This window comes from Sparus aurata, chromosome 18 (assembly GCF_900880675.1).
Source record: "Sparus aurata chromosome 18, fSpaAur1.1, whole genome shotgun sequence".
Lineage (NCBI taxonomy): Eukaryota > Metazoa > Chordata > Actinopteri > Spariformes > Sparidae > Sparus > Sparus aurata.
The window spans coordinates 24,732,476-24,751,977 of NC_044204.1; the positions used below are offsets into that span (position 1 = coordinate 24,732,476).

Genomic DNA, 19,502 nt, shown 5'->3' on the forward strand with positions numbered 1-19,502 from the left:
AACACACAATTTGTACACAGACACATGGTGCACGTTAATATTGACAGATTGACAGACGGACTATTAATACATACTGTACACACGTGCGTAAACAGACTTTGAAATGTATGCAAACAAATTGATTACACACACATACACTTGCACACAGCTAGCATGCACAGCTGCCACACACTCTCCGAGCCCCGCGACGCTCCCGCTCGCTGAATGATGGACGGAGTGAGAGTGAGGACGTATGACACCAGAGAGCATCCCTTCATCTCTGTCACTCAGCTAATCCCTCTCCCCTCTCATCCATTACGTCACTCCGCCTCTCGCCAGACGCCCCCTCCAAACCCTCATCCCGCTCCGTGCGTCAGTCGCCTACTCTTTCCCCTCTCCGTTTGCCTACTTTCCTCCTTGAGATTCATCTGTTTTTCTAGCCCCTCCCCATACTCTCCTTTGTTTGGTTCTAATTTAAGAAAAAATGGCAATTTGGTTTATGTTTTCAATTTTTGCTATGACATACTGTAGGACATGGACAGTGTGTCTTGTGCAAGTCATACTGACATTTTTAAGTAACGGTACGATGTTAAGAGACTCTATTACACGTAAAAGTCCCAAAAGTTTGACTTAAATTGGCAATAAACAAGTTTTCTGCTTTAAATTATCGTTATGAAATACATGCTGATTGCACAACATTTTGGCTTTACAATAAAGACGCCAGCAGCATTTAGACTGGTTCCTTAAAACCCTCGCTTTCAAGAGCTGCAATTTGGTTTTGCCATCAAGCACGAAATCTGCCAGGAAAATGATGTTGACTGGTGATCCAAGGTCTAATTTGAAAGAAAGTTGATTTTGAGTCCCATTCCCAGCTTGTCAAATAGTGATGATTTGGCATTGTTGGTCGAGTTGGGAATGAGACTCAAAAATCAACTTTTATTACAAATTGGACCTTAAATGTAGAATGGCGCCCTGTAGAATGCATACCTCTGTCAAGCCAAGACAGCCCCCTATTTGTACTCACTCATAGATAGAAGCCACCCAAATACAGCTGATTCTGTAATGTTAAAAAATTCCTTGATCTGGCCCTTTTTTCAGATACACACCAAAAGTGAGTGGGGTCTGTTCTGGGCCGAGACCCATCCTCCATCCAAGTTTTGTGGTAATCTGTTTAGCAGTTTCTCTGTAATCCTGTGAACAGAAATAAGTGCAGAACAGGCCCTTTTTTAATATTTCATACTATTAAATATATACTTTTATTAGATTATAATTACTAATACAGTGGCGTGTAACAAGCACCTTTAAAGGCTTTAGATGTGTCGACAGGGAGATAATTTGATCTTCTCTGTAAACTTCTGGGCTATTAAATAAATCAATAACAATGCATGATATTTTACAGGCTAGGGGTATTTTTATGAATATAATAACTTAATATGCAAAGTCACTTGTAAATAAAGCTGTCAAAAGAATGTAGTACAAAGTATAGTTCTCCTCTCATGCACAGTGTAACAATTATAAATTCAACATCAAATGGAAACACTCAGCAAAATTACGTCAGTACTTGAGTAAATAATTATTTCTTTTCCGGCTGTTGTCACTCTCCGACCTGCACATACATTTATGTGTCTGGTAAAAAGCCTACAAAATTATTTTCCCTCCTTTTTGAATTGTCTTTAACATCCCTCTCATTCCCATTTTGTGTTTCTCTTACAGCTGTATGCGTTATTACAGCCTGTTTTGTAAATTTCCAGCCTTCAGCATTGCTGTCCAGCCAAACCTCTCAGAGTATGTTGTTTACCCTCTCCACATCCGTGCTTTACACCTTGCTTAGTACCAGGGATAACCTGTCCAGAAAGCCTTCTTTATCTAATGCCAGTGATTTGAAATCCCACAAAAACACACGGCTCACACTTATCTGCTTCCCAGAAGTCAAAGCAGCTCGTCTAGAATTTCTTATTTTCCCTGCAACGTTCCCTTTGCATCTCCCTCTTGGCCGGCAGGAATTTTACTACGAGCTCCAGTATTGCCCCTAACGTTCTTCCATTTGTCATCCATCAGGCTCAGCAAAGTTATTGGAACGTTGCAGCCCTGCTTCCCGTGGCGTGGATGCGGCCGGCGGGCACGTTCTTGGGGTTGCAGTAAAACAAGCGTCTAATGACACCCCCTGTAACCACAGCAAAGGGGGGGCACGCGTCACCAGTGCTAACCCAGGAAATGCTTTGGTTGGCCACAGGGTAATTGGGACTGTCCCATGTAATTTGGGCGGAGAGGCAGGCAAGTTTGGCCGGCACTCCTGCACTTGTCTCTCCCCTGGCTGTTGGTCAACCACACAGCACCACAGAAATGACAAAGGGATGGAAGAGGGGGGCGGAGAAGAGATGGAGGAGATAGGGGTACTGACGAGAGATAAGGTTGGAGTTGATGAAATCGGGGGGAAGGAGTGAAGACAGAATACTGAGAGGCTGCATGGAAAGAAGTCAGCAAACAGAACGCAGAAAGAAACTGTAGATATTGACGGAGCAGTCAGCAGTGTGTGTGTGTGTGTGTGTGTGTGTGTGTGTGTGTGTGTGTGTCACAGCGAGAGTAAAGAAAGTGAAGCGTGGCGTGTGTATGGTGGGCATTATTTTTCCCCACACAGGTTCTCCTACGCTGAGGCAGATGGAAAATAGGAAAGGGGAGCAGGGGGAAATTCAGCTTAGTCAGGTCTTCTGCTCCAGCAGTGTGCTCATCGCAGTGTGTGTACGCGAGGTGTGTACGTGTGTGTGTTTTCTCTGTCTGTCAGGTCCTCTTCACAAGCGGCGCTCACTTTAAGTGGGACAGACAGCTCAAAGACTAAAGAGTTCTCTGTGTGCGCTGGCTCAAAACCACAGGTGTGTGTTTGTGTGCACACACTTGTGCCTCCCTGTATGTGTGTGTGTGTTTTGGTGCGGGTCGGTTTCAGATGTGGTGGTCATGCATCTGTGTTTGTTTATACATGTTTGTGTGTGTATGTGGGACCGTGCAGTATGGCATGTGACTGGTTATCAGGTGTCTCAGGGTGTGTGTGCGTGTGTGTGTGTGTATATCTGTCTGCCTGTGTGTTTGAGTTAACCTTCCTAAACACATAACTGTGCACCAGAGTGTGTGTAATGTCTCTTGTTGTGTTTGTAGTGTCATACCTGTCTGTGTCTGCAGATTTTTTTGTATTAGTGGAATTAGGCGGCTTGTTCCGCATGTTGTCTGTGTGTGTGTGTCCTGTCTGCCTATCTGTCTGTGTTTTCTTGGCCCCTGATCTTGTGTGTTTGTGTGCACGGGCAGAAATATGTCTGCTCTCCTAAGCGCGCATATAGAAACGTGCAAGAATGTGTGTGTGTATGTGTCTGTGTGTGTCTGTGTGTGTGTGTGTGTTGCAGTCTATGGGGTCACCGGCAGGTCCTCATCTCCTCAGACCAGACCAGACGATGAGGAGGGGAGCGGCTTGGAGCGGAGTGCAGCGGTGTGCTGGGTAGCAGTCTCCAATCTGGGACATGGCCTTGGGCTGCGACTAAATGAAAAATGAAACAGCGCAGCAGCGGGGCCTTAAATGTTTGTAAATCGGAGACTGACTAAACCGCGCTAAACACAAAAACACACACGGAGCAGACTCCAAACAGATCTCCCGCAGAACAGCACCCCCTGACCTGCTTTCCTGGCCCGGTTCTGGCCCAAATCCAAACCCAGTCAGGTACACACTGAAGGCGATTTCTCCACCAGTGGCCTGCCCGGGGTTTATTTTCCTTTTAAAGGCTGCTTTGTTTTCATGATTAATCAGAGTGAAGGGTTCTCAAGCGGGATTCATGACCGCAATTGAACGCATTTTTAACTTCAATAAACAAAATATTTAGCAAGTGTTGTTGTTCTTTGCCCCAGTTTCTTGCGTAACAGTAATATGTTTAACAAAGCACAGATGCTGTATCAGCCTGGAGACATAAGTCTGCCTTACAGAGGGAGAAAGACAGAGAGAGAGACTCTTTAAGAATGTCCTTACCTTCGGTTCAGGCGCAACACGCACGTTCTCATCCGGCCGGGAGCAGAGGCTGGCCGAGCCCGAGGAACACTCTGACCTTTCTCCGGACAATGCTGACCTATTAAGTTGGTATCATGTTCTCTTTGTGACATTTGGGCTCAGCTCTCCACACGTGGCCGGCTGGGGGGGGATTTGGGGTAATACAGGAATAAGCTTAACTGAAACCACAGAGGAGGCAGGGTGGAGGAGGTGTAAAATGTGGTGGAACAGGAGATGAGAGACAGAAAGGGAGATATATACAGAGTGAGAGACAAAATGGGGAGAGGTGAGGGGGAGAGGGGTCCTGCCATGAACAGAGAGAGTATGAGGTACACTTTGCGCAGGGGACCAATAGAATTTTAAGCCTCTCTCTTTCTTTTTTTTTCTGTAGCAGTGGAGCTTACGAGTTGTTTCAATTCAGGAAGGACTCGCCAAGTCAAAACAGTTCCAGTATCCCTGCACCAGCACAGCAGACAACGCCAAACCTCTGCACAGCTGGGAAAGTCCAATCTGACTCATTTGTGGATTCCATTCAATGTCTATGCATCCACAGATGGAGAAATACTGCTGCAGTGTAAATAAGTAGTGAAACACAACACTGTGCGGCCGGCCCTTTCCTCTCATCCATTCTAACAGTTAGCACAATGAACAGTAGCCACTGACCATATGTCAATCATTGAGTGACGCCCGCTGCACCACTGACAGTCAAACTGGGTTCCTCCTTTTAAAAGAAAAATCATTTCCACAAGTCTCTAATGTGGTGAGAGGGATAACAACGAGCTGCTTAACGAAAAGCAGTGAAATGAGGAGAGAGATGGTGGTGATTAAGTCAATTATGTTTTGAGATGTTTTTTTTTTTTTTTTTTTCCCCTGACAGGATGTGGGAGACTACTGACTACTGCCCTTCAGCTATAGCTTCATCATTCCCAACAAGTCTCAGCACTCATGATGTCTCGCTACAGTTATTTGTGTGAATGAAAGGGCATTACCGCCTCGTGGCCTTACTTTTAATTCATTCATAGATTAGGGGGAGAAAAAAGAAAAACAAAAGGGCTCTCGTAACAGTTTAAAAGGGAAAAAGAAAAGAAAAGAAAGCGGCAGTAAAGGCTGGGACACATTATGTGCTATACACTGCAGATGACACTCCATGTTCCCATCCATCCATCCATCCATCCATCAGTCTGTGTAAGTCCACACTCTTGCTTCTTCACTCCTCTCTTTTCACTCTCATCCCTCCCTCCTGCTCCCTCATTCTCTGTCCTCTTCCTCTTTCATCTCAGGCCAGACATGCCCAACTGTAGCCAATTAGCATTTTTCTCCCTCTCCTTTTCTCTCTCTCACTCCACCCCCCCCTCTCTCCTCTTCCCCTCCGTTTTTTGCCCTCTCTTCGCTCCTCTCTCTGTTTGTTGTGTAAATTAGATTTGGGGGCTCTAGACAGATTTTGTACTGTTTAAGCTCTCTCTTTTTTTTTTTTCCTCCTCTCCCTCTCTTAACATGAATAAACCTGCTGGCAATTAAACATTTATGGAACTGGCATGCCCCCATTTATCCCATCTCACTCCGTCTTTTCTCCCTTTTCCCACCCGCTCTCCCTACCCATTCACCTCTAACCTGCTTTTATTCCGCTCTGTCACTCTCCCCTTTTCTTCTCGTGTTCTCGCACTGACGCTCGCATTGTCCGCCAGCCTCCTCACCTTTCAACACCTGCTGTACAGGTCGTCCAGTCCCTGCACTCGTCCGTCCTCATCCTTTGGTCCTCTCTCTCTCTCTATTCTCTCTCTCTCTCTCTCCCTGGGTGGATGGAATAGGGGAATGATTAGTGAGAACACATTCAGATTTTCCTTCCACGTGTCGTGCCAGTGAAACGCCCGTGTGCCCGCAGCATTTGGGACAGCTGTGCCAGGGAAGAAGTGGTGTTTGAGTGTGTATGTGTGTGTGTGGGGGAATGCATGAGAGTGTGTTGAGGATAAGAAAAGGCCGGGGTTGAAAAGCAACAGAGCGTGGAACAATAAGCAGCACTTGCATAACATAAATGAGGAGCCATGTAGCTGCTTGTACAATGTGTGTGGTAGCAGGGTGTGTGTGTGTGTGTGTGTGTGTGTGCGTGATCGGTGCACATGTTTGCTGCTTATACATCACAGATGTTTGTGTACCGATCGCGGTTGATCAAGGTGTGTGCAGACGCATGTGAGTGTGTGTAGGCTATGTGTTTTCAGTCGTGGGAAATCTAATTCTGCTCTTGCAGCCCAGATGTGCTGCATGGTGCTATGAAACCTGACCCCCCCCCCTCACCAACCATAGCAGCCCCCCTCTCCTGCCTTGTCCTCCAAACCCGCCCAGAACTCTGCGTTAAGACACATGTGGAAACAATTCAGTCAATGCCCTGAGCAGGGTAGCCCTCACACACACACAAACAGACGCATACACACACTTCACTCACACACACACACCCACACACAGAAGATACACACTCATTTCACACTCACCCCTCTCATATACTATGCACAGACACACACACGCCCAGCATATGCTCACATGTTACTCTCATCTGTCCCCCTGTTGAGGTGCTCATTGCATGGCATTTGACAGTGTGTTAACTCTACTGTGATCCTAAACTGCTATCAGGTTGTCTACACTCAATCAGTAAGTCGTGTGTATCCCCGGGATAGCTCAGGGTTTATGGAGGAGGTGAGCAGGGGGCTACACTTTCAGAACAATATGTGCGGAGAGGAGGACGTAAATTTGGGGGGGATTCTGTAACATTGTAATGCTAGCTACTAATGCTATATTAGCCTGTGATGCACAGTGTAAACAAAAGATCTGATGTGTTGTGATGTGAAGCAAGGAAACATGTTAGTTCTTTTCATTTAACCACACTATTATTGACATAAACATATATGTAGGCTATAGTAGTCATTACTGAATATAAAACACAAAATGTGAAGAAGTCCAATTCACTTTTAAAGAAACATCATTTATTTTAGACTTAGCAGGTGGGTAAAGACATATTTGTATAAGCTTCTGCTGTTGTCCAAGTTTTAAACTATTTAGGTTGTTAAAAAATCTTAAGTCTTGGACTTGTGTTATGACTGGGTGTTTGCAATCTCATATTTTTATATTTACCTTTAAATGTAATTATCTAGCCAGTAGTACTCATTATGAAAGTATAGGAATGTTGCTTACCTTCAGAATGACCCTTTACTTGTCACCTCTGTTTGTATTAAAAGTGAAGTGCAAATTGCGTTGAAGTAGCAAGAATAACATAAACAACATGTAATTTGTTTTTTAGGTTCAGCAGTAACCACCAACCAAATTCCTGTAGTCTAATTTTGTGGCTGCACTGACTGACACTGACTTGTATTCCTCATATAAACCGTTCCCTGTGTGTGTATTCAGCCAATACACCCAAAAGCCCTCGAGATGTGAGAAAAGCATTCTGGGATTCCACCGTGACATTTAGAGAATTCTGCTCTGTGCAGCCGTTCCAGTTCTCTCAGAGTTACTGCTTTTACTGCTTATTGTTGTGATTAGGGACATCCAGCTGAGCTATTTCATTAAGAGAAAACTGTTTGTACAACCTCAAACTTATGTCTTATATTTGCTAAAGTTTTTGATCAGTGGACACACTCCATGGTCTTTATACAGATGTTTGCCCTGTTTTCTGTATCTTCATGTGGACCTTCCTTAACTTATAGCCTAATCTAATTTATATTAAGCATGTTATACTGTATAAGCATTATTAAACCATACCTGGCCTTTCATGAATGCTCATTGTAACCCTTATTGTAAAGATGAGAACATGTATCTCTTAAGTACCACGTCATGACTGTGTAAGAATTCTAAATAAGCATTGCTTTACCTTATTTAACCATTTATTATCAACATCTGTTATCAATATGAGTTATTACAAATGTAAATATCAACACTTTTACCAAAATAAAGTTTGTTAACCATAACTTAAAGCTAAATGATGGAAGCTTTTACCTTAAAATACCAGCTTCAAAATCATTGTGATGTGGTTCAGTGTCTTGTAATGTGTCTCTGTCGCTGCAACTTGCATCTGACAAACTGTTACAGACACAGGGTTTGTATTTACTACGGTGGGGTTGCACTCAGAAACTCACAAATTGCCAATTCCTACATAATATTGCTTTAATGCTTATCATTGTATTTATTAACTGTTAGTCAATGCTTATCACCACATTAACTAAAATTAACAGCATCTTTATGAACTATTAAACAATGTAAAAACTTATATCTTATAGTGAACCTGAACACTGTTAATTGACTGTTAGTTAATGCTTTTTTACCACATTTACTGATATTAATTAACGTACCCTTATTGTCACTGCAATTTGTTTCTCCAGATTTGGGCAATACTGTGAAGCAAGGTGAGGCTGAAGTAGGTGAAGCAAATGGCAGCCACCACAGCTGAGAGAATAAGAGATCATCACACAAATCAATCAAGCAAACACACCATCCAAATATGTGTACCTTTAAGACTTAATACCCCCTTCACTGAACAATGACTACTGCAATTAGCCTGTGTCACAGGAGGAAAAGCACAGGTGTAACTAATAATATTAATGATGGCTGAATTCCACCACACATCTATCTTAAATGTTGTTCCCTCTGTCAAAGTTAAATTGACATGTGTTGACCAAGAAAAGTATAGACAACACTGTTTATATCACAATTTTTACTGCTTTGGGTTCCATTTATTTCCTATTAGCTCTTGATATAAACAAGACCTTACAGCATGAATGAACCATGAGGCCATTAACAATGTTTTTATTTGTATCTAAGTGCTCTGTTGACTTCAAGAGTTTTTCTCTGAGCCAGCATCTAGTGGTTTTTACAGGGAGTGCACCTCAAGGCACTTTTGCAAGAGCTCAAGGATCCAGCTGTGGTTGCTGCTTGACTCAGTGTTTATTGAGAGTGTGCACGCTAAAGTGAAAACAAATATCACGTAAGTCTGAACACACGATCGAGCCACCGAAGCGAAAGTACCAGCGCTGCCCGATAAGTAAAAAAGCGTTACTGTACTTTTGCTCTCTTCACCTGCGGCGTACAGTCGGGGCACAGTTTGAAATGTGATTATCAAAGTGTGAGAAAGTGTGTGTGTGTGTGTCAGGTCAGAAGAGAGCAGAGGCTGGGTTGTTTTTGATACAGCCCGAAGTGCAGAAACAAGCCCATTTCTGTAATTTAATATTTCACTGCCTTCACATCTGGAGCTGCATGTAAAAATGGAAAATAGAGGGGTGGGATATAAGACTGACATGGAGAGAGGGAGGAAGAAAGAGGAGAGAAAAAATACACCCTCCTCTCCTCTCCACTCCACGGCGCACACATTCACAGCCTTCACTCACTCACTACTCACACTATGACCACATGCTCGTCTGCGTACACACACTTTTTTTTTTTTTTTTACGGTAACACAGGATGCATACTTGCCGCATGCACATATACTTCTTGTCTTTCGTTTTCCTTCTCCCTCTCAATCAGTCTCCCTTTTTTTTTCAAACACACACACACACACACACCACTCTGGGGTGACTGGTGTTGTAAGTTGGCGTGAGTGTGTAGGTGATCTGGGTGTGATTACTGCTTGGCTCCCCGACAGCTCTGATGATGACATTCAGTGCTTTGAGCTCCTCTGGCCTGGGCCCGCTCCAAACACAACCAGGCAGTACACTCTCTCTACCTCGCAACCATGCATATATGTGGTCTAGATACTACAGCAACGCTCACTCGACGTATGCGCCTAAAGTTCGGCTGCGCATTCAGGTTTTGATGTGGGAGTGTGAAGTTCATGGACGACAAGAAAGACACGTTAGCTGTGTACTTTGTGCTCCTGGAGGTCAAGTGATGTGCATCCTGCTGTGTTTAAAGGTGAGATGTGACTTCCGAGGGTCACGTCACCCTCTCAGTCTCACACACACTCAACTGTTATGTTGTTTACAAGAAGTGCAACCTGCTCTCGAGTCCGCTGGTTGCTCCTCAAGTCTCTTCTATCTGTCTGTGTTGTCGCCGCCTCTGTCTGTATCCCATTTGCTCCGAGTGTTGGTTTGCCTCATTTAAATGCCAAGCTTAGGGAGCAGCTGTGTGTTGGATCGTTGCTATCAAGGCAGAGTCAACAAATGTACACACACACACACACACACACGCACCATCTTCTCAGTTGTGGGGCTTTGTGCCCAGATTGTGTTAATCCTCTGTCCTCCACATATTTCTCTACACCCATCAACGTCAACGCCGCTTTGATGAAGACACACACATGTGCTCGCACACACACACACACACACACACACACACTTACTATTCTCCATCATTATCATTGTTTCAGCTGGAGAAGAGTCAGCGCTTTTGTTTGTAATTACGGGGGTTTGAAGTGAAAGGGAAGAATTTTTAAGAAGAGAGAGAGAGAGAAGAGGATGGATGGTTGGAAAAGGGGGAAAAAAGAAAGACTAGGTCAGAAAAAAAAAAACACACCAGCGTGTCTGTGACATATTAGTCACATTTTACCGTAATTGTTGTTCGACCCCATCCCACACTTGTAAAAAAAGAAGAAAAAAAGAAATACTTTGGGAATGTGCTTTGCAGTGGATGGCTTCCAAGGTTTTGTCTGGTGTGTTCTGTACAAAGGGCAAAAGGAGCTTTGTGGCTGGCTGGTATGGCTTTAAAAACATTACAGCTATGGGTAGGGGCCTGTTCCGCTTCCTAAGCCTGGGGCTTGAGTTAGGATTGACCCCATCAAAGCAGAATAGATTGTGCCATTTGTAGAGGTACTAAAGAGTCTTCAGCTGTAGTCTTTCAGTTTCCCTAAAAATCAAAACGAATCCCTCAGTGCAAAACCCGAGATAAAGGAAACATGCCGCCTTACTTGGTTCTCCTCCATCTGGACATGTGGTGATAAGACAACCTGAAGATCTGTAAAACAAGAAAAGAAAAAAAAAACACAATTCATTGACGGACCGATTGATTCACTTTTCAGCAAACCTATCGATTCGACATCGCAAACAGTAAGCCCGTCTGTCAGAGGCATTAGCTTGTTTGACTGAGGCACAGAAAATGTTCAGAAAACAACCCTGCTGAATGATGACAGGCACGTGGCACACAGCAACATCCACACAGCTTGCAGCGATCCCTCAGGGTTCATAAAACACAAGCCTCGTTAAAGCCTGCGCCCCCACTGTGACAAGCAAGTGAAGGTCGCAGTTCAGGGATAAGGGTCGCCATGAGTAAAAATCAGAGTGTGAGGGAGACTTGTAGTAAACAATACTCGCCCGTCCAACTTTTAATCCTCCCATATTTTATCTTGTCAGTCTTTTTACATCTTTGGAGCTCGTCTTTCTCTCTTCCCCCCTTTGATCCCTTGTTTTCTTGGACAGTTCACACAAACTCCAGTGCCACTTTCAACACTCATATTTCATGCAGCATCTTGGAAACCAGCACTGTTTTTCACTTGCTTGTTTGTGCAAGGAGACATTTTCTACGACAGGGGGAAAACTGGTTGTGCAAAAAAACACTGCGATTTACGGCTGAAACGTATGCACACACACACACACACACACACACACACACAAAAAACGCTCAAGCACACAACTGCTTTCAAACTCGCAGCGCTTGGGGAGGTGTGTGACCCATGTACGTCCTCTCCTGACTCCCAGTGTTGCCCAACAGGGAGTGTTTGTGTGGTATCCACGGGCAACGGCTGGAGAGGGTGGGGGAGGCTGATGCAGAGAGGCGGGGCTGCAGCCACACTTTCTACTCTGGTTTGTTTGCATGTCTGATTGCCGAATGTGTGTGTGCGTGTGCCTGTAGAGAGCGTGCAGGTGGGCTTATGCACGATGTCATTCCCATATGGCCCTGTGTGTGTGTGTGTGTGAGTGTGTGTGTGTGTGTCTGTGCATGCATGTGTGTGCCTCTGCAGTGTGTGGAAAGTGTTGTTGTCTACAGGCTAACTGTTACTGACAAGCACACACTGACTACTGGAGTCAAAAAGTTAAATGCACTCTATGCTCTTTTCTCTCCCCGGAGGCTCCCTCTTTCTGCCTCTCTAACTTTCTCTCCTCCCATTTTTATTTTCTATATTTTTCTCTCTGTCATACTCTCCCTGCTTTTTCTCTCTCCCTGACGATTTCTTTCTTTTACTCCCTCCCTCCCTCCCTCCATCTCTGATGATTTTAGCAGAGGTGTGACTCATTGGGCATCGAGCCACAATGTCAGGTAGTGAGGGGAGGGCGGGAATGAGGTAGAGAGAGAGAGAGAAAGAGAGAATGAGAGAGGGGGGTAAGGAGAGTTGTTTTAAAAACAGTGAGGTATAGTGCGAGGAAGGAGGCGGGGGGGGGGGGGGGGGGGGTGGGGGGGGGGGGGGGGGGGCAAGAGATATGCAAAACGGAGAGGAATGTGCAAGAAGGAAAGAGTGAGAGTGAAGGAGGGAGGCTGGGGAGAGGGAGGGGTGTACAGTCAGCACAAGGAAAACATAAAAAAGGAGGGAAATGAATAATTTCTGAAAACTGTTTCCGTCACGATTGAGTTTTTTTTCCTCCTTGCATGTTTTCTCGATTGCCGCTCATGTTTTGGCCACGCAGCAGCGCCGTGCGAGCTGACCAATGTGTTTATGTGCAAACCTGTTCATGGGCAGGCCCTCCATTCATGACTTTTTATGCCTTTAAAGTAGCTAATTACCGAGGGGCTCATTAATATACGCCCGCCTCCCAGTAAAAAAAAAGAAAAAAAGAAAAAGACCTGGAGGAAATAGAGAAGGGGAGGGATGGTTGGGAGATGAGTGTAGAGGATGAAGAGGGCCGCGAAGAGGAGAGGTGGAGGTAGGGATGGGTGGAGAGGAGAGCAGGCACAAAAGAGGAGACGTTGTGGTGTGATTATGAGGATTTTAGAACAGAGAGGGTTACACAGGCACATTCATGTTCATGTGACTTGTCAATCAACTGTCTTTGTGGCCCCTAAGGCAGGGGCTCTACACTCTCATCTCAGGCTTGGCACTCGCCCACACACACACACACACACACACACACACACACAGATGCATGCACAAACACACGCACGCACGCACGCGCACACACACACACACACACACACACACACTTGGCTGATAATAGGAACATCGGGGTATTTTCTTCTGCCTTTTGATGAGACATTGTACTGAATGATTTTGTTTAATATGCCCTTATGTTCAGGCCAGCCCCGAGGACCCACACATTCACATGCGCACACACATACACAAACAAAAACACACACACTTGAGCTTTGACTCCTGTCCTCAGTAGACTCTGCGTCTGTGCCAGAGCCATGTCTCCGTCTCCTCTCTGTCTCCATCTTCTCTTCCTTCCTCATGTTTTTCTTCCTTCCCTGAAATCTCAGATCGTCTTGTCGACAAATCCGGAGAAATTATTACCCACAGATCCGTATCAAAACAAGATGATGGTATCTGTTGTGTTGTTTCACCAGGACCAGAAACATTCCCATGATGTTGTTTGTAATGTTTCAGGTGTAGCTCAAACTCGAGTCACTGGAGCTTCTCTCTCCACACTGCCCCCTTCAGATCACTCCCTCTCACTGATGAGATGCCACTGTTTTTTGTGTATCTGCTTCACTTTTGGACCAAACTCAAGGAAGCACTGGGTACAAAACATTCAGTCAGCATGTCATCTTGTTGCCAGTGTGTACGATGTGCAATCAGTCCGTCAAAACCACTATTTTACTTTGCAGAGTATTTTTGGTGTGCTGCTGCTGTTATTACATCTTGGCGTGTGTGTGCACATTATGATTAATTGGAGGGCGGCCTGATCAATCCGGTGCATTTTCAGCAGTGGTGACAGAGGCATGGGGAAGATCAAAGTCATCCTGATAGATTGCTATCACCACTCCCACCTGTTCCCTCTGGAATTTCCTCTCTACCCAGCATGTGTGCGTGCGCGTGCACGTCTGTTATGTCTATCAGACTGTTTGTGTTTCTGCATGTGTGCCTCGGTTTGCATCTGTTACCAGGTGGACGTGGACCTGTGTGTCAGCATGTACGCATCTGCGTGTGTGTGTGTGTGTGTAGTCTGTTTCAACACGTCTGCAACTTGCGGGAATCTTATAATCTGGAGCTGGGATATGTGCTCATGTCTGTGTCTGTCTAGCCCTGCTCCACCTCTCTTTCTTCCTTTTCTCCTTCTCTCTCACTCTTTGACAGCTCTAATAAGTTGAGTAGATCAGGTTACACCCCTCGATACATGCCAACTTCTCCCTGTTTTTTCTGCTCTTTCTCTAATTCTGTCTTCTCTCCTCTTTTCTTTTTTTTGCCCCGTTTTTCATTTAAACGCTGCGTCTCACCAGCAGACGGTTTCTCACGAACATGAGGATACACACACACACACACACACACACACACACACACACACCGACAGGGAGTGACACACAGTGCATGCACGCACTGTCTCTGCAGGCCTCTCAGGTTGCTGACATTTTCCATTTTTGCGCATATAAAGTAATAATAATAATATTAGTGGGTGTGACAGAGCAAGGGTCCATTCACTGCGACTGCCAGCCTCCTATAAATATCCCCCTTCTTCGGGGGAATCCGAGAAGCAGCAGAGACCTTCAGTTTACACAGCTGAGGAGCATGTGGACGAAAAAACCCTTTTATTCTCTCTCTTTCCCTCTCTTTTTTCCTCCCTCTCCTTTTCCCCCTATCCCTGCTCTTCACTTTCCTATCACATCACCGCTGGGCCTTGCTACTGTGCGTCTGACATTTCTGCTTTCTGTCTTTTGTCTTCTCTTATCTCCCGTCACCTGCCTTCCTCCCCCATGATGCCTTGCACCTATCTCTATATCTCATGTGACCTCCCACCTTTTTCCTCTCAAGCTCACATCTCTCTCTTTTTTCTCCTGTTTGGCCTCCCCTGATAGATATTGTGGTGACACACCGGACAGAGTTCAGCAGGTTATTGCTGGAGACCGTGGAGAGTGATGAGGTGAGGCTAATTGCAGGTGGAAGTCACCTCTAACTCTCTTTCATCACAGCCCTGTGTTATGTTGTTTCATCACTTCCCCCTGCCGTCTGACTCTCTATCTCACCTCCGCACGCAGACGCTCACATATGCACACACTCGGTGTCACATCTGCTGAAGCAATCAAAATAATCGCAGGGGCCCACACGCGCACAAGCTGCATACACACATGATGTACACGTATAAACATACATATATTCATAGCAGTTTATTTACATACTTCATCATATATGGGCCTTACTTCATGTGTGTATGTCAGTAAGACAGGCAGAGAGAGGGGAGAGGGAGATGGGTGGAAAGTGTGCTCTGGCCTGTTGTTTTATTGGTATTTAGCTCCTCCTAGTGGATTTTCGGTGCTAACGTCACAATAAAAGGCCTCTGACTTTCCTAGAAATGTGACGTCATTCTGAAAAGCAATCCGGGTACACAATGAAGTCGCCCAAGTTTCACCTTTAGCGTTGGGAAAAATGCCGAAAGGTATAAACTGGCCAGCACACAGGATCACGGTGACGCATGTTTTCTAGAAGAGGGGTTCTTCATACAGAATATACAAAATTAAAATTAAATAAAAGAAGACAGCAACTAAAAGCCTTTTCTAAAAGCTTTACTCTGTGTTCTTTAAATTATTATTATCATTTTTGTGGAGAAATTAATATCACCGCTCAATCACATGAATTCATCACCAGTCAGTGGACTTAAACAGACCAGAGCCTGAAGTCACCAGTTGTGATTCACCAACAGACCACGTGACCCGCAGGACCTACGGGAAAGCCACGCACCTGTCCCTCCGCCTCCAGCCGCGTCACCAGCCCTACTTTTTAATATTCACTCATGACCTCATTTCTCTGTAAACTTCCAACCGTGTTTAATCAACGCGTTAGTCACAAGCACATTTCTGAGTTTCAGGTTGAAACCCGGAAACCACAGACCACACAAGCCAGACGCACAGATGTTTTTCGCCTTTTTTCCCTTCATACGTCTCGGAAGGCATTTCATCTCAAAACTACAAGCCAAACCCTGTTATAACAGCAACAAGTTAAAGTGGTGGAGTAAATAACCAGCAGTGGTCGTGTTATTGTATTGTAACAGAGGACCATAGACCATCCAATGACTTGCTTCCAGCATTACACACTCCGAATCTGACCATGAATAAATAAATAACACACTGCCACTGTGCTGACTGAGATGTATCCTTCACAGAAATGACATCTCACTGTGGTCCCTCTCACAGACGTGTTGCTCAGCGGCTCAGATTTACCGGTTTGTCTCCAGTAGAAGCCGCTGTTAGACAGATCAGTATCTTACAATGCCTTTAATAAGGTGACCTTAGCTGCTCCCTATCAATTGAATCAAACTGCTTTAAAGTGAGGTAGCTCAGTCTGTAAGGTGGGGGAAAGTCAAAAAACACTATCATGTCCTGTCACATATAAGGTGGCCTGTCCAAAAACGATAACAGTTTCTTTTATCTTTATTTATTCACTTCAAGCGCATAGGCTACATCAATAATCAGAACTGATATTTTATATTTCACATACATGCTACTTTAATGTATTATATTCATCATGTTATGTATTATGTCTCTGCAGAATAAGATTCCGAATTTACTCTAAGAGGGCTCATGCAGCCTCGCAACACAAGTTGCACAACAACTAATTAGCCCATTAATAATAATAATAATACACTGCTAGAAGCCAACCACTATGCCCCTTGGTAGCACTAATATTTAATAAGGCATATCAATTATTTCACCTGAAGTGGGCGAGGTTACCAACACCGACTCGGAATTTAATGTAATTTATTTATCTTTGTTATTTGTCAGGGGAAAGAAATCACCCCCGCCAGATGTTAACTATAAAAACAGAATAAAAGCCACAAATCTGATTAAATTAACCAAATAAGTGTAATAACAAACAACGTGCTTAAGACTGCATAATACACACACATCCGAAAATAACATAACGTTTTAGAGCTGGATCTCAAGTTCTTTTTATCTAATTTCAAACGATTTAAAAACTAATCTTAAAACAAAAACATTCAGATTAAAGAATATTAACGGTGTTCACCGCTTATTTGGCAACAGAAGCTGCTGTTCAGATTAATATCCGGTAGATGGCGCACTAAGATCACAGATAGAAAAGAGACCAAAAATACTACAGCCTATAAATAATGGCCTCTGATGGGAACAGAGTGACAAGTACGGGAACTTAATTGACAGATCCTGATTGATGCTTCGGGATATCTTTATTGACGAGCTTTAACTGCGTTTTATGTAATTTGATTTATTGAGTGAGTGAGAAGCATAGTGAGGGAGGACAGGCCTTCAGTGGTCCGTTCACATACATTTATGCAGACTATTCGTCACATCCTCATCCTCACTTTGTTTATTTTTTTGGTCTAAAACTAAAATATTCTATGCACACATTCTTGTTTTATGTGTGCATATCCTGCTGTTTAAAGTGCACTGTATATCGGATTGTATATGTCTGTAATATCTTTCCAAATGAGCTTGATGTAGACTGCAGGCTGAAACACTCTGGTTTCCCTGACAACACTTATTCCTCCTGGAGGTTCAGATTCATGACCTGGTGCCTGGTGAGTGAAGTTATTACTATGACCTGCCCTTATGCTTAAAAAGACAAATGATCGCTCGGGTGACTTGAACTGTGATGGTTAAATAGGCCGGTCATGATGAGTCCCTCAGTGCCTTTAGTCAGGGTGGAGCAGGGACAACCCATCATGTCAAGAGTCAAGGTTAAGAAGGGCAGCGTGTGGCTGCATTTAGTGTTTTATGTGCTTATGACAGGTAGTGATGTTGTTTTAAAGCGAAATACTGTTGGACCAATATTTCATTTGAGTGATGAATCCCTTCAGGTGAGCCGTGTGTTTTTTTTAGGGGTTCTTACCACAAATATAGACAAAATATAAAAACAAAACAAATACACACACACAAACACTCCTCCTGATTCTCTGAACAAATACCCAAACACACACATACCCAAACAAAGTTGAATAAATACTATAAACATTACAGCAAAATGCTCTATCTGATGTTATTTCGAGATCATTGTTTTCTTTTTATACTATTCTATGCTAAAAAAAACAACAAAAAACAGCCTGGACAGCAGCCAGTAGATGGCGCCACCAGATCACAGATGAAATGAAGTGAATCAGCTGGCGTCCCCTGCGCCCACTGTGGGTCAAATGAAGTGTCGCCTGTACCTGCTCAGCTGAAACCACTTGGGGAAATTAAACCTACACTTCTTTATCTTTAAGCAAGAAAAGAATAAATGAAAAGTTTCAAGCCATTAGTCTTTAACTTTAGTTAATTCCCCCCCCCCCCCTCACCCCGCCGCCACCTTCTCACCCCGTGTCCCTCACCTCACTGTGGGCTGGAGCGCCGGGTCACGGTCAGGTGGTTGTTGAGCGGTAGTTCAGAGAAAGTAATGGCTGTCTTTCTGTCGGACAATGGGGTGAGCGAGGCGATAGGGGCGGATGAGACCGGCTTAATGCTCCGTGTAATGCATGTTAATGTAACAGGCACCGAGGGACCGCCGGCCGGAGTGCTTTGGGATTATTTATCACAAAACATTTGTATTCTTCCGTCGGAGAACGGTTGATCCCGGATAGCTGCACACTAATCCTTCACTCCGTTAATTAAAAAGAAGGGGAAAGCAATGGAACTGGTGGTGGTGATTTTTTTTTTTTTTCCTTTTCCAGAAATGTAATCATTTCTGGAGAAGCTTAACCATCTGCTTGAGGTTAAGTCTGCAAGCAGATTGTGTTTTCTGCTTATTTAAACCTGCGGATTTTAGTTTTTTTTTTTTTTTTTTCCTGAAAAGGGGAGGGTGTTGCATTTCGGGGGCTGCTTGTTGGACAGATACGTCTGGGACCATTCTTGTGCTTATGAAGAATAGTATAAATGATACTTATTGTGTAACATTTTAATTCCGCACTGAGCACTTTAGCGCAGCGGTGTTCATTCAGACACGAGTCATGACCTTTGTTATCCACCCTGGACATGAATCATACAGATATTACACTCCACTTCATCCCCTCTGACGCCTAAACTTATTATTCTCTGCGTTGGCTTAAAAAGAGAAAATGTCACAAACAACCACTTTCTCAAAAAGTTGAAGTATTCCCATCAGCCCCGTTTGTTTTCTCTCAAGTGAAAAGATCACAACATCATCAGACATCGACGCAGCTCGGTTTCCCTGCTCATTCTCACAGAGGACCAGCAGCCATCAATACTATTTTCGACAGAGGATGCAGTCCTCAGGTTTCGGGGGCAGTTTAACACAAAATGTAGCGTCTAGTGTAAAAAGGGGGGGGGGGGGAAACTTCCCCTAGGAAATAGAAAAATGTGCGTCTGGTTCTTCCCTCTCTCATCTCCATCTCTCTTGTTTTTCCCTCTTCTTTTAAAGCTGCCCGGGGGGGCCAAGGCTGTGTCGTCAGTCCCAAGAAGAGACTTTCAGATTTCC

General features: G+C 44.3%; 1 protein-coding gene across 2 annotated transcripts in view; it reads right to left on the reverse strand.

The window, feature by feature from the left end:
- Positions 1-19,502, reverse strand: part of fgf18a (fibroblast growth factor 18a) — a 97,644-nt gene that overhangs the window by 23,697 nt on the left and 54,445 nt on the right. Inside the window, exons 2-4 of one of the 2 annotated variants that reach the window (XM_030396141.1) lie at positions 10,887-10,933; positions 5,615-5,794; positions 3,385-4,182 (exon numbers count right to left, since the gene is read on the reverse strand). In XM_030396141.1, coding sequence (XP_030252001.1) covers positions 3,385-3,398 — 14 coding nt within the window. In that variant the 5' untranslated portion in view covers positions 3,399-4,182; positions 5,615-5,794; positions 10,887-10,933. Of the gene's footprint in view, positions 1-3,384; positions 4,524-5,614; positions 5,795-10,886; positions 10,934-19,502 lie in introns of those variants that run through there. The other variant, XM_030396142.1, reaches the window with a different exon arrangement.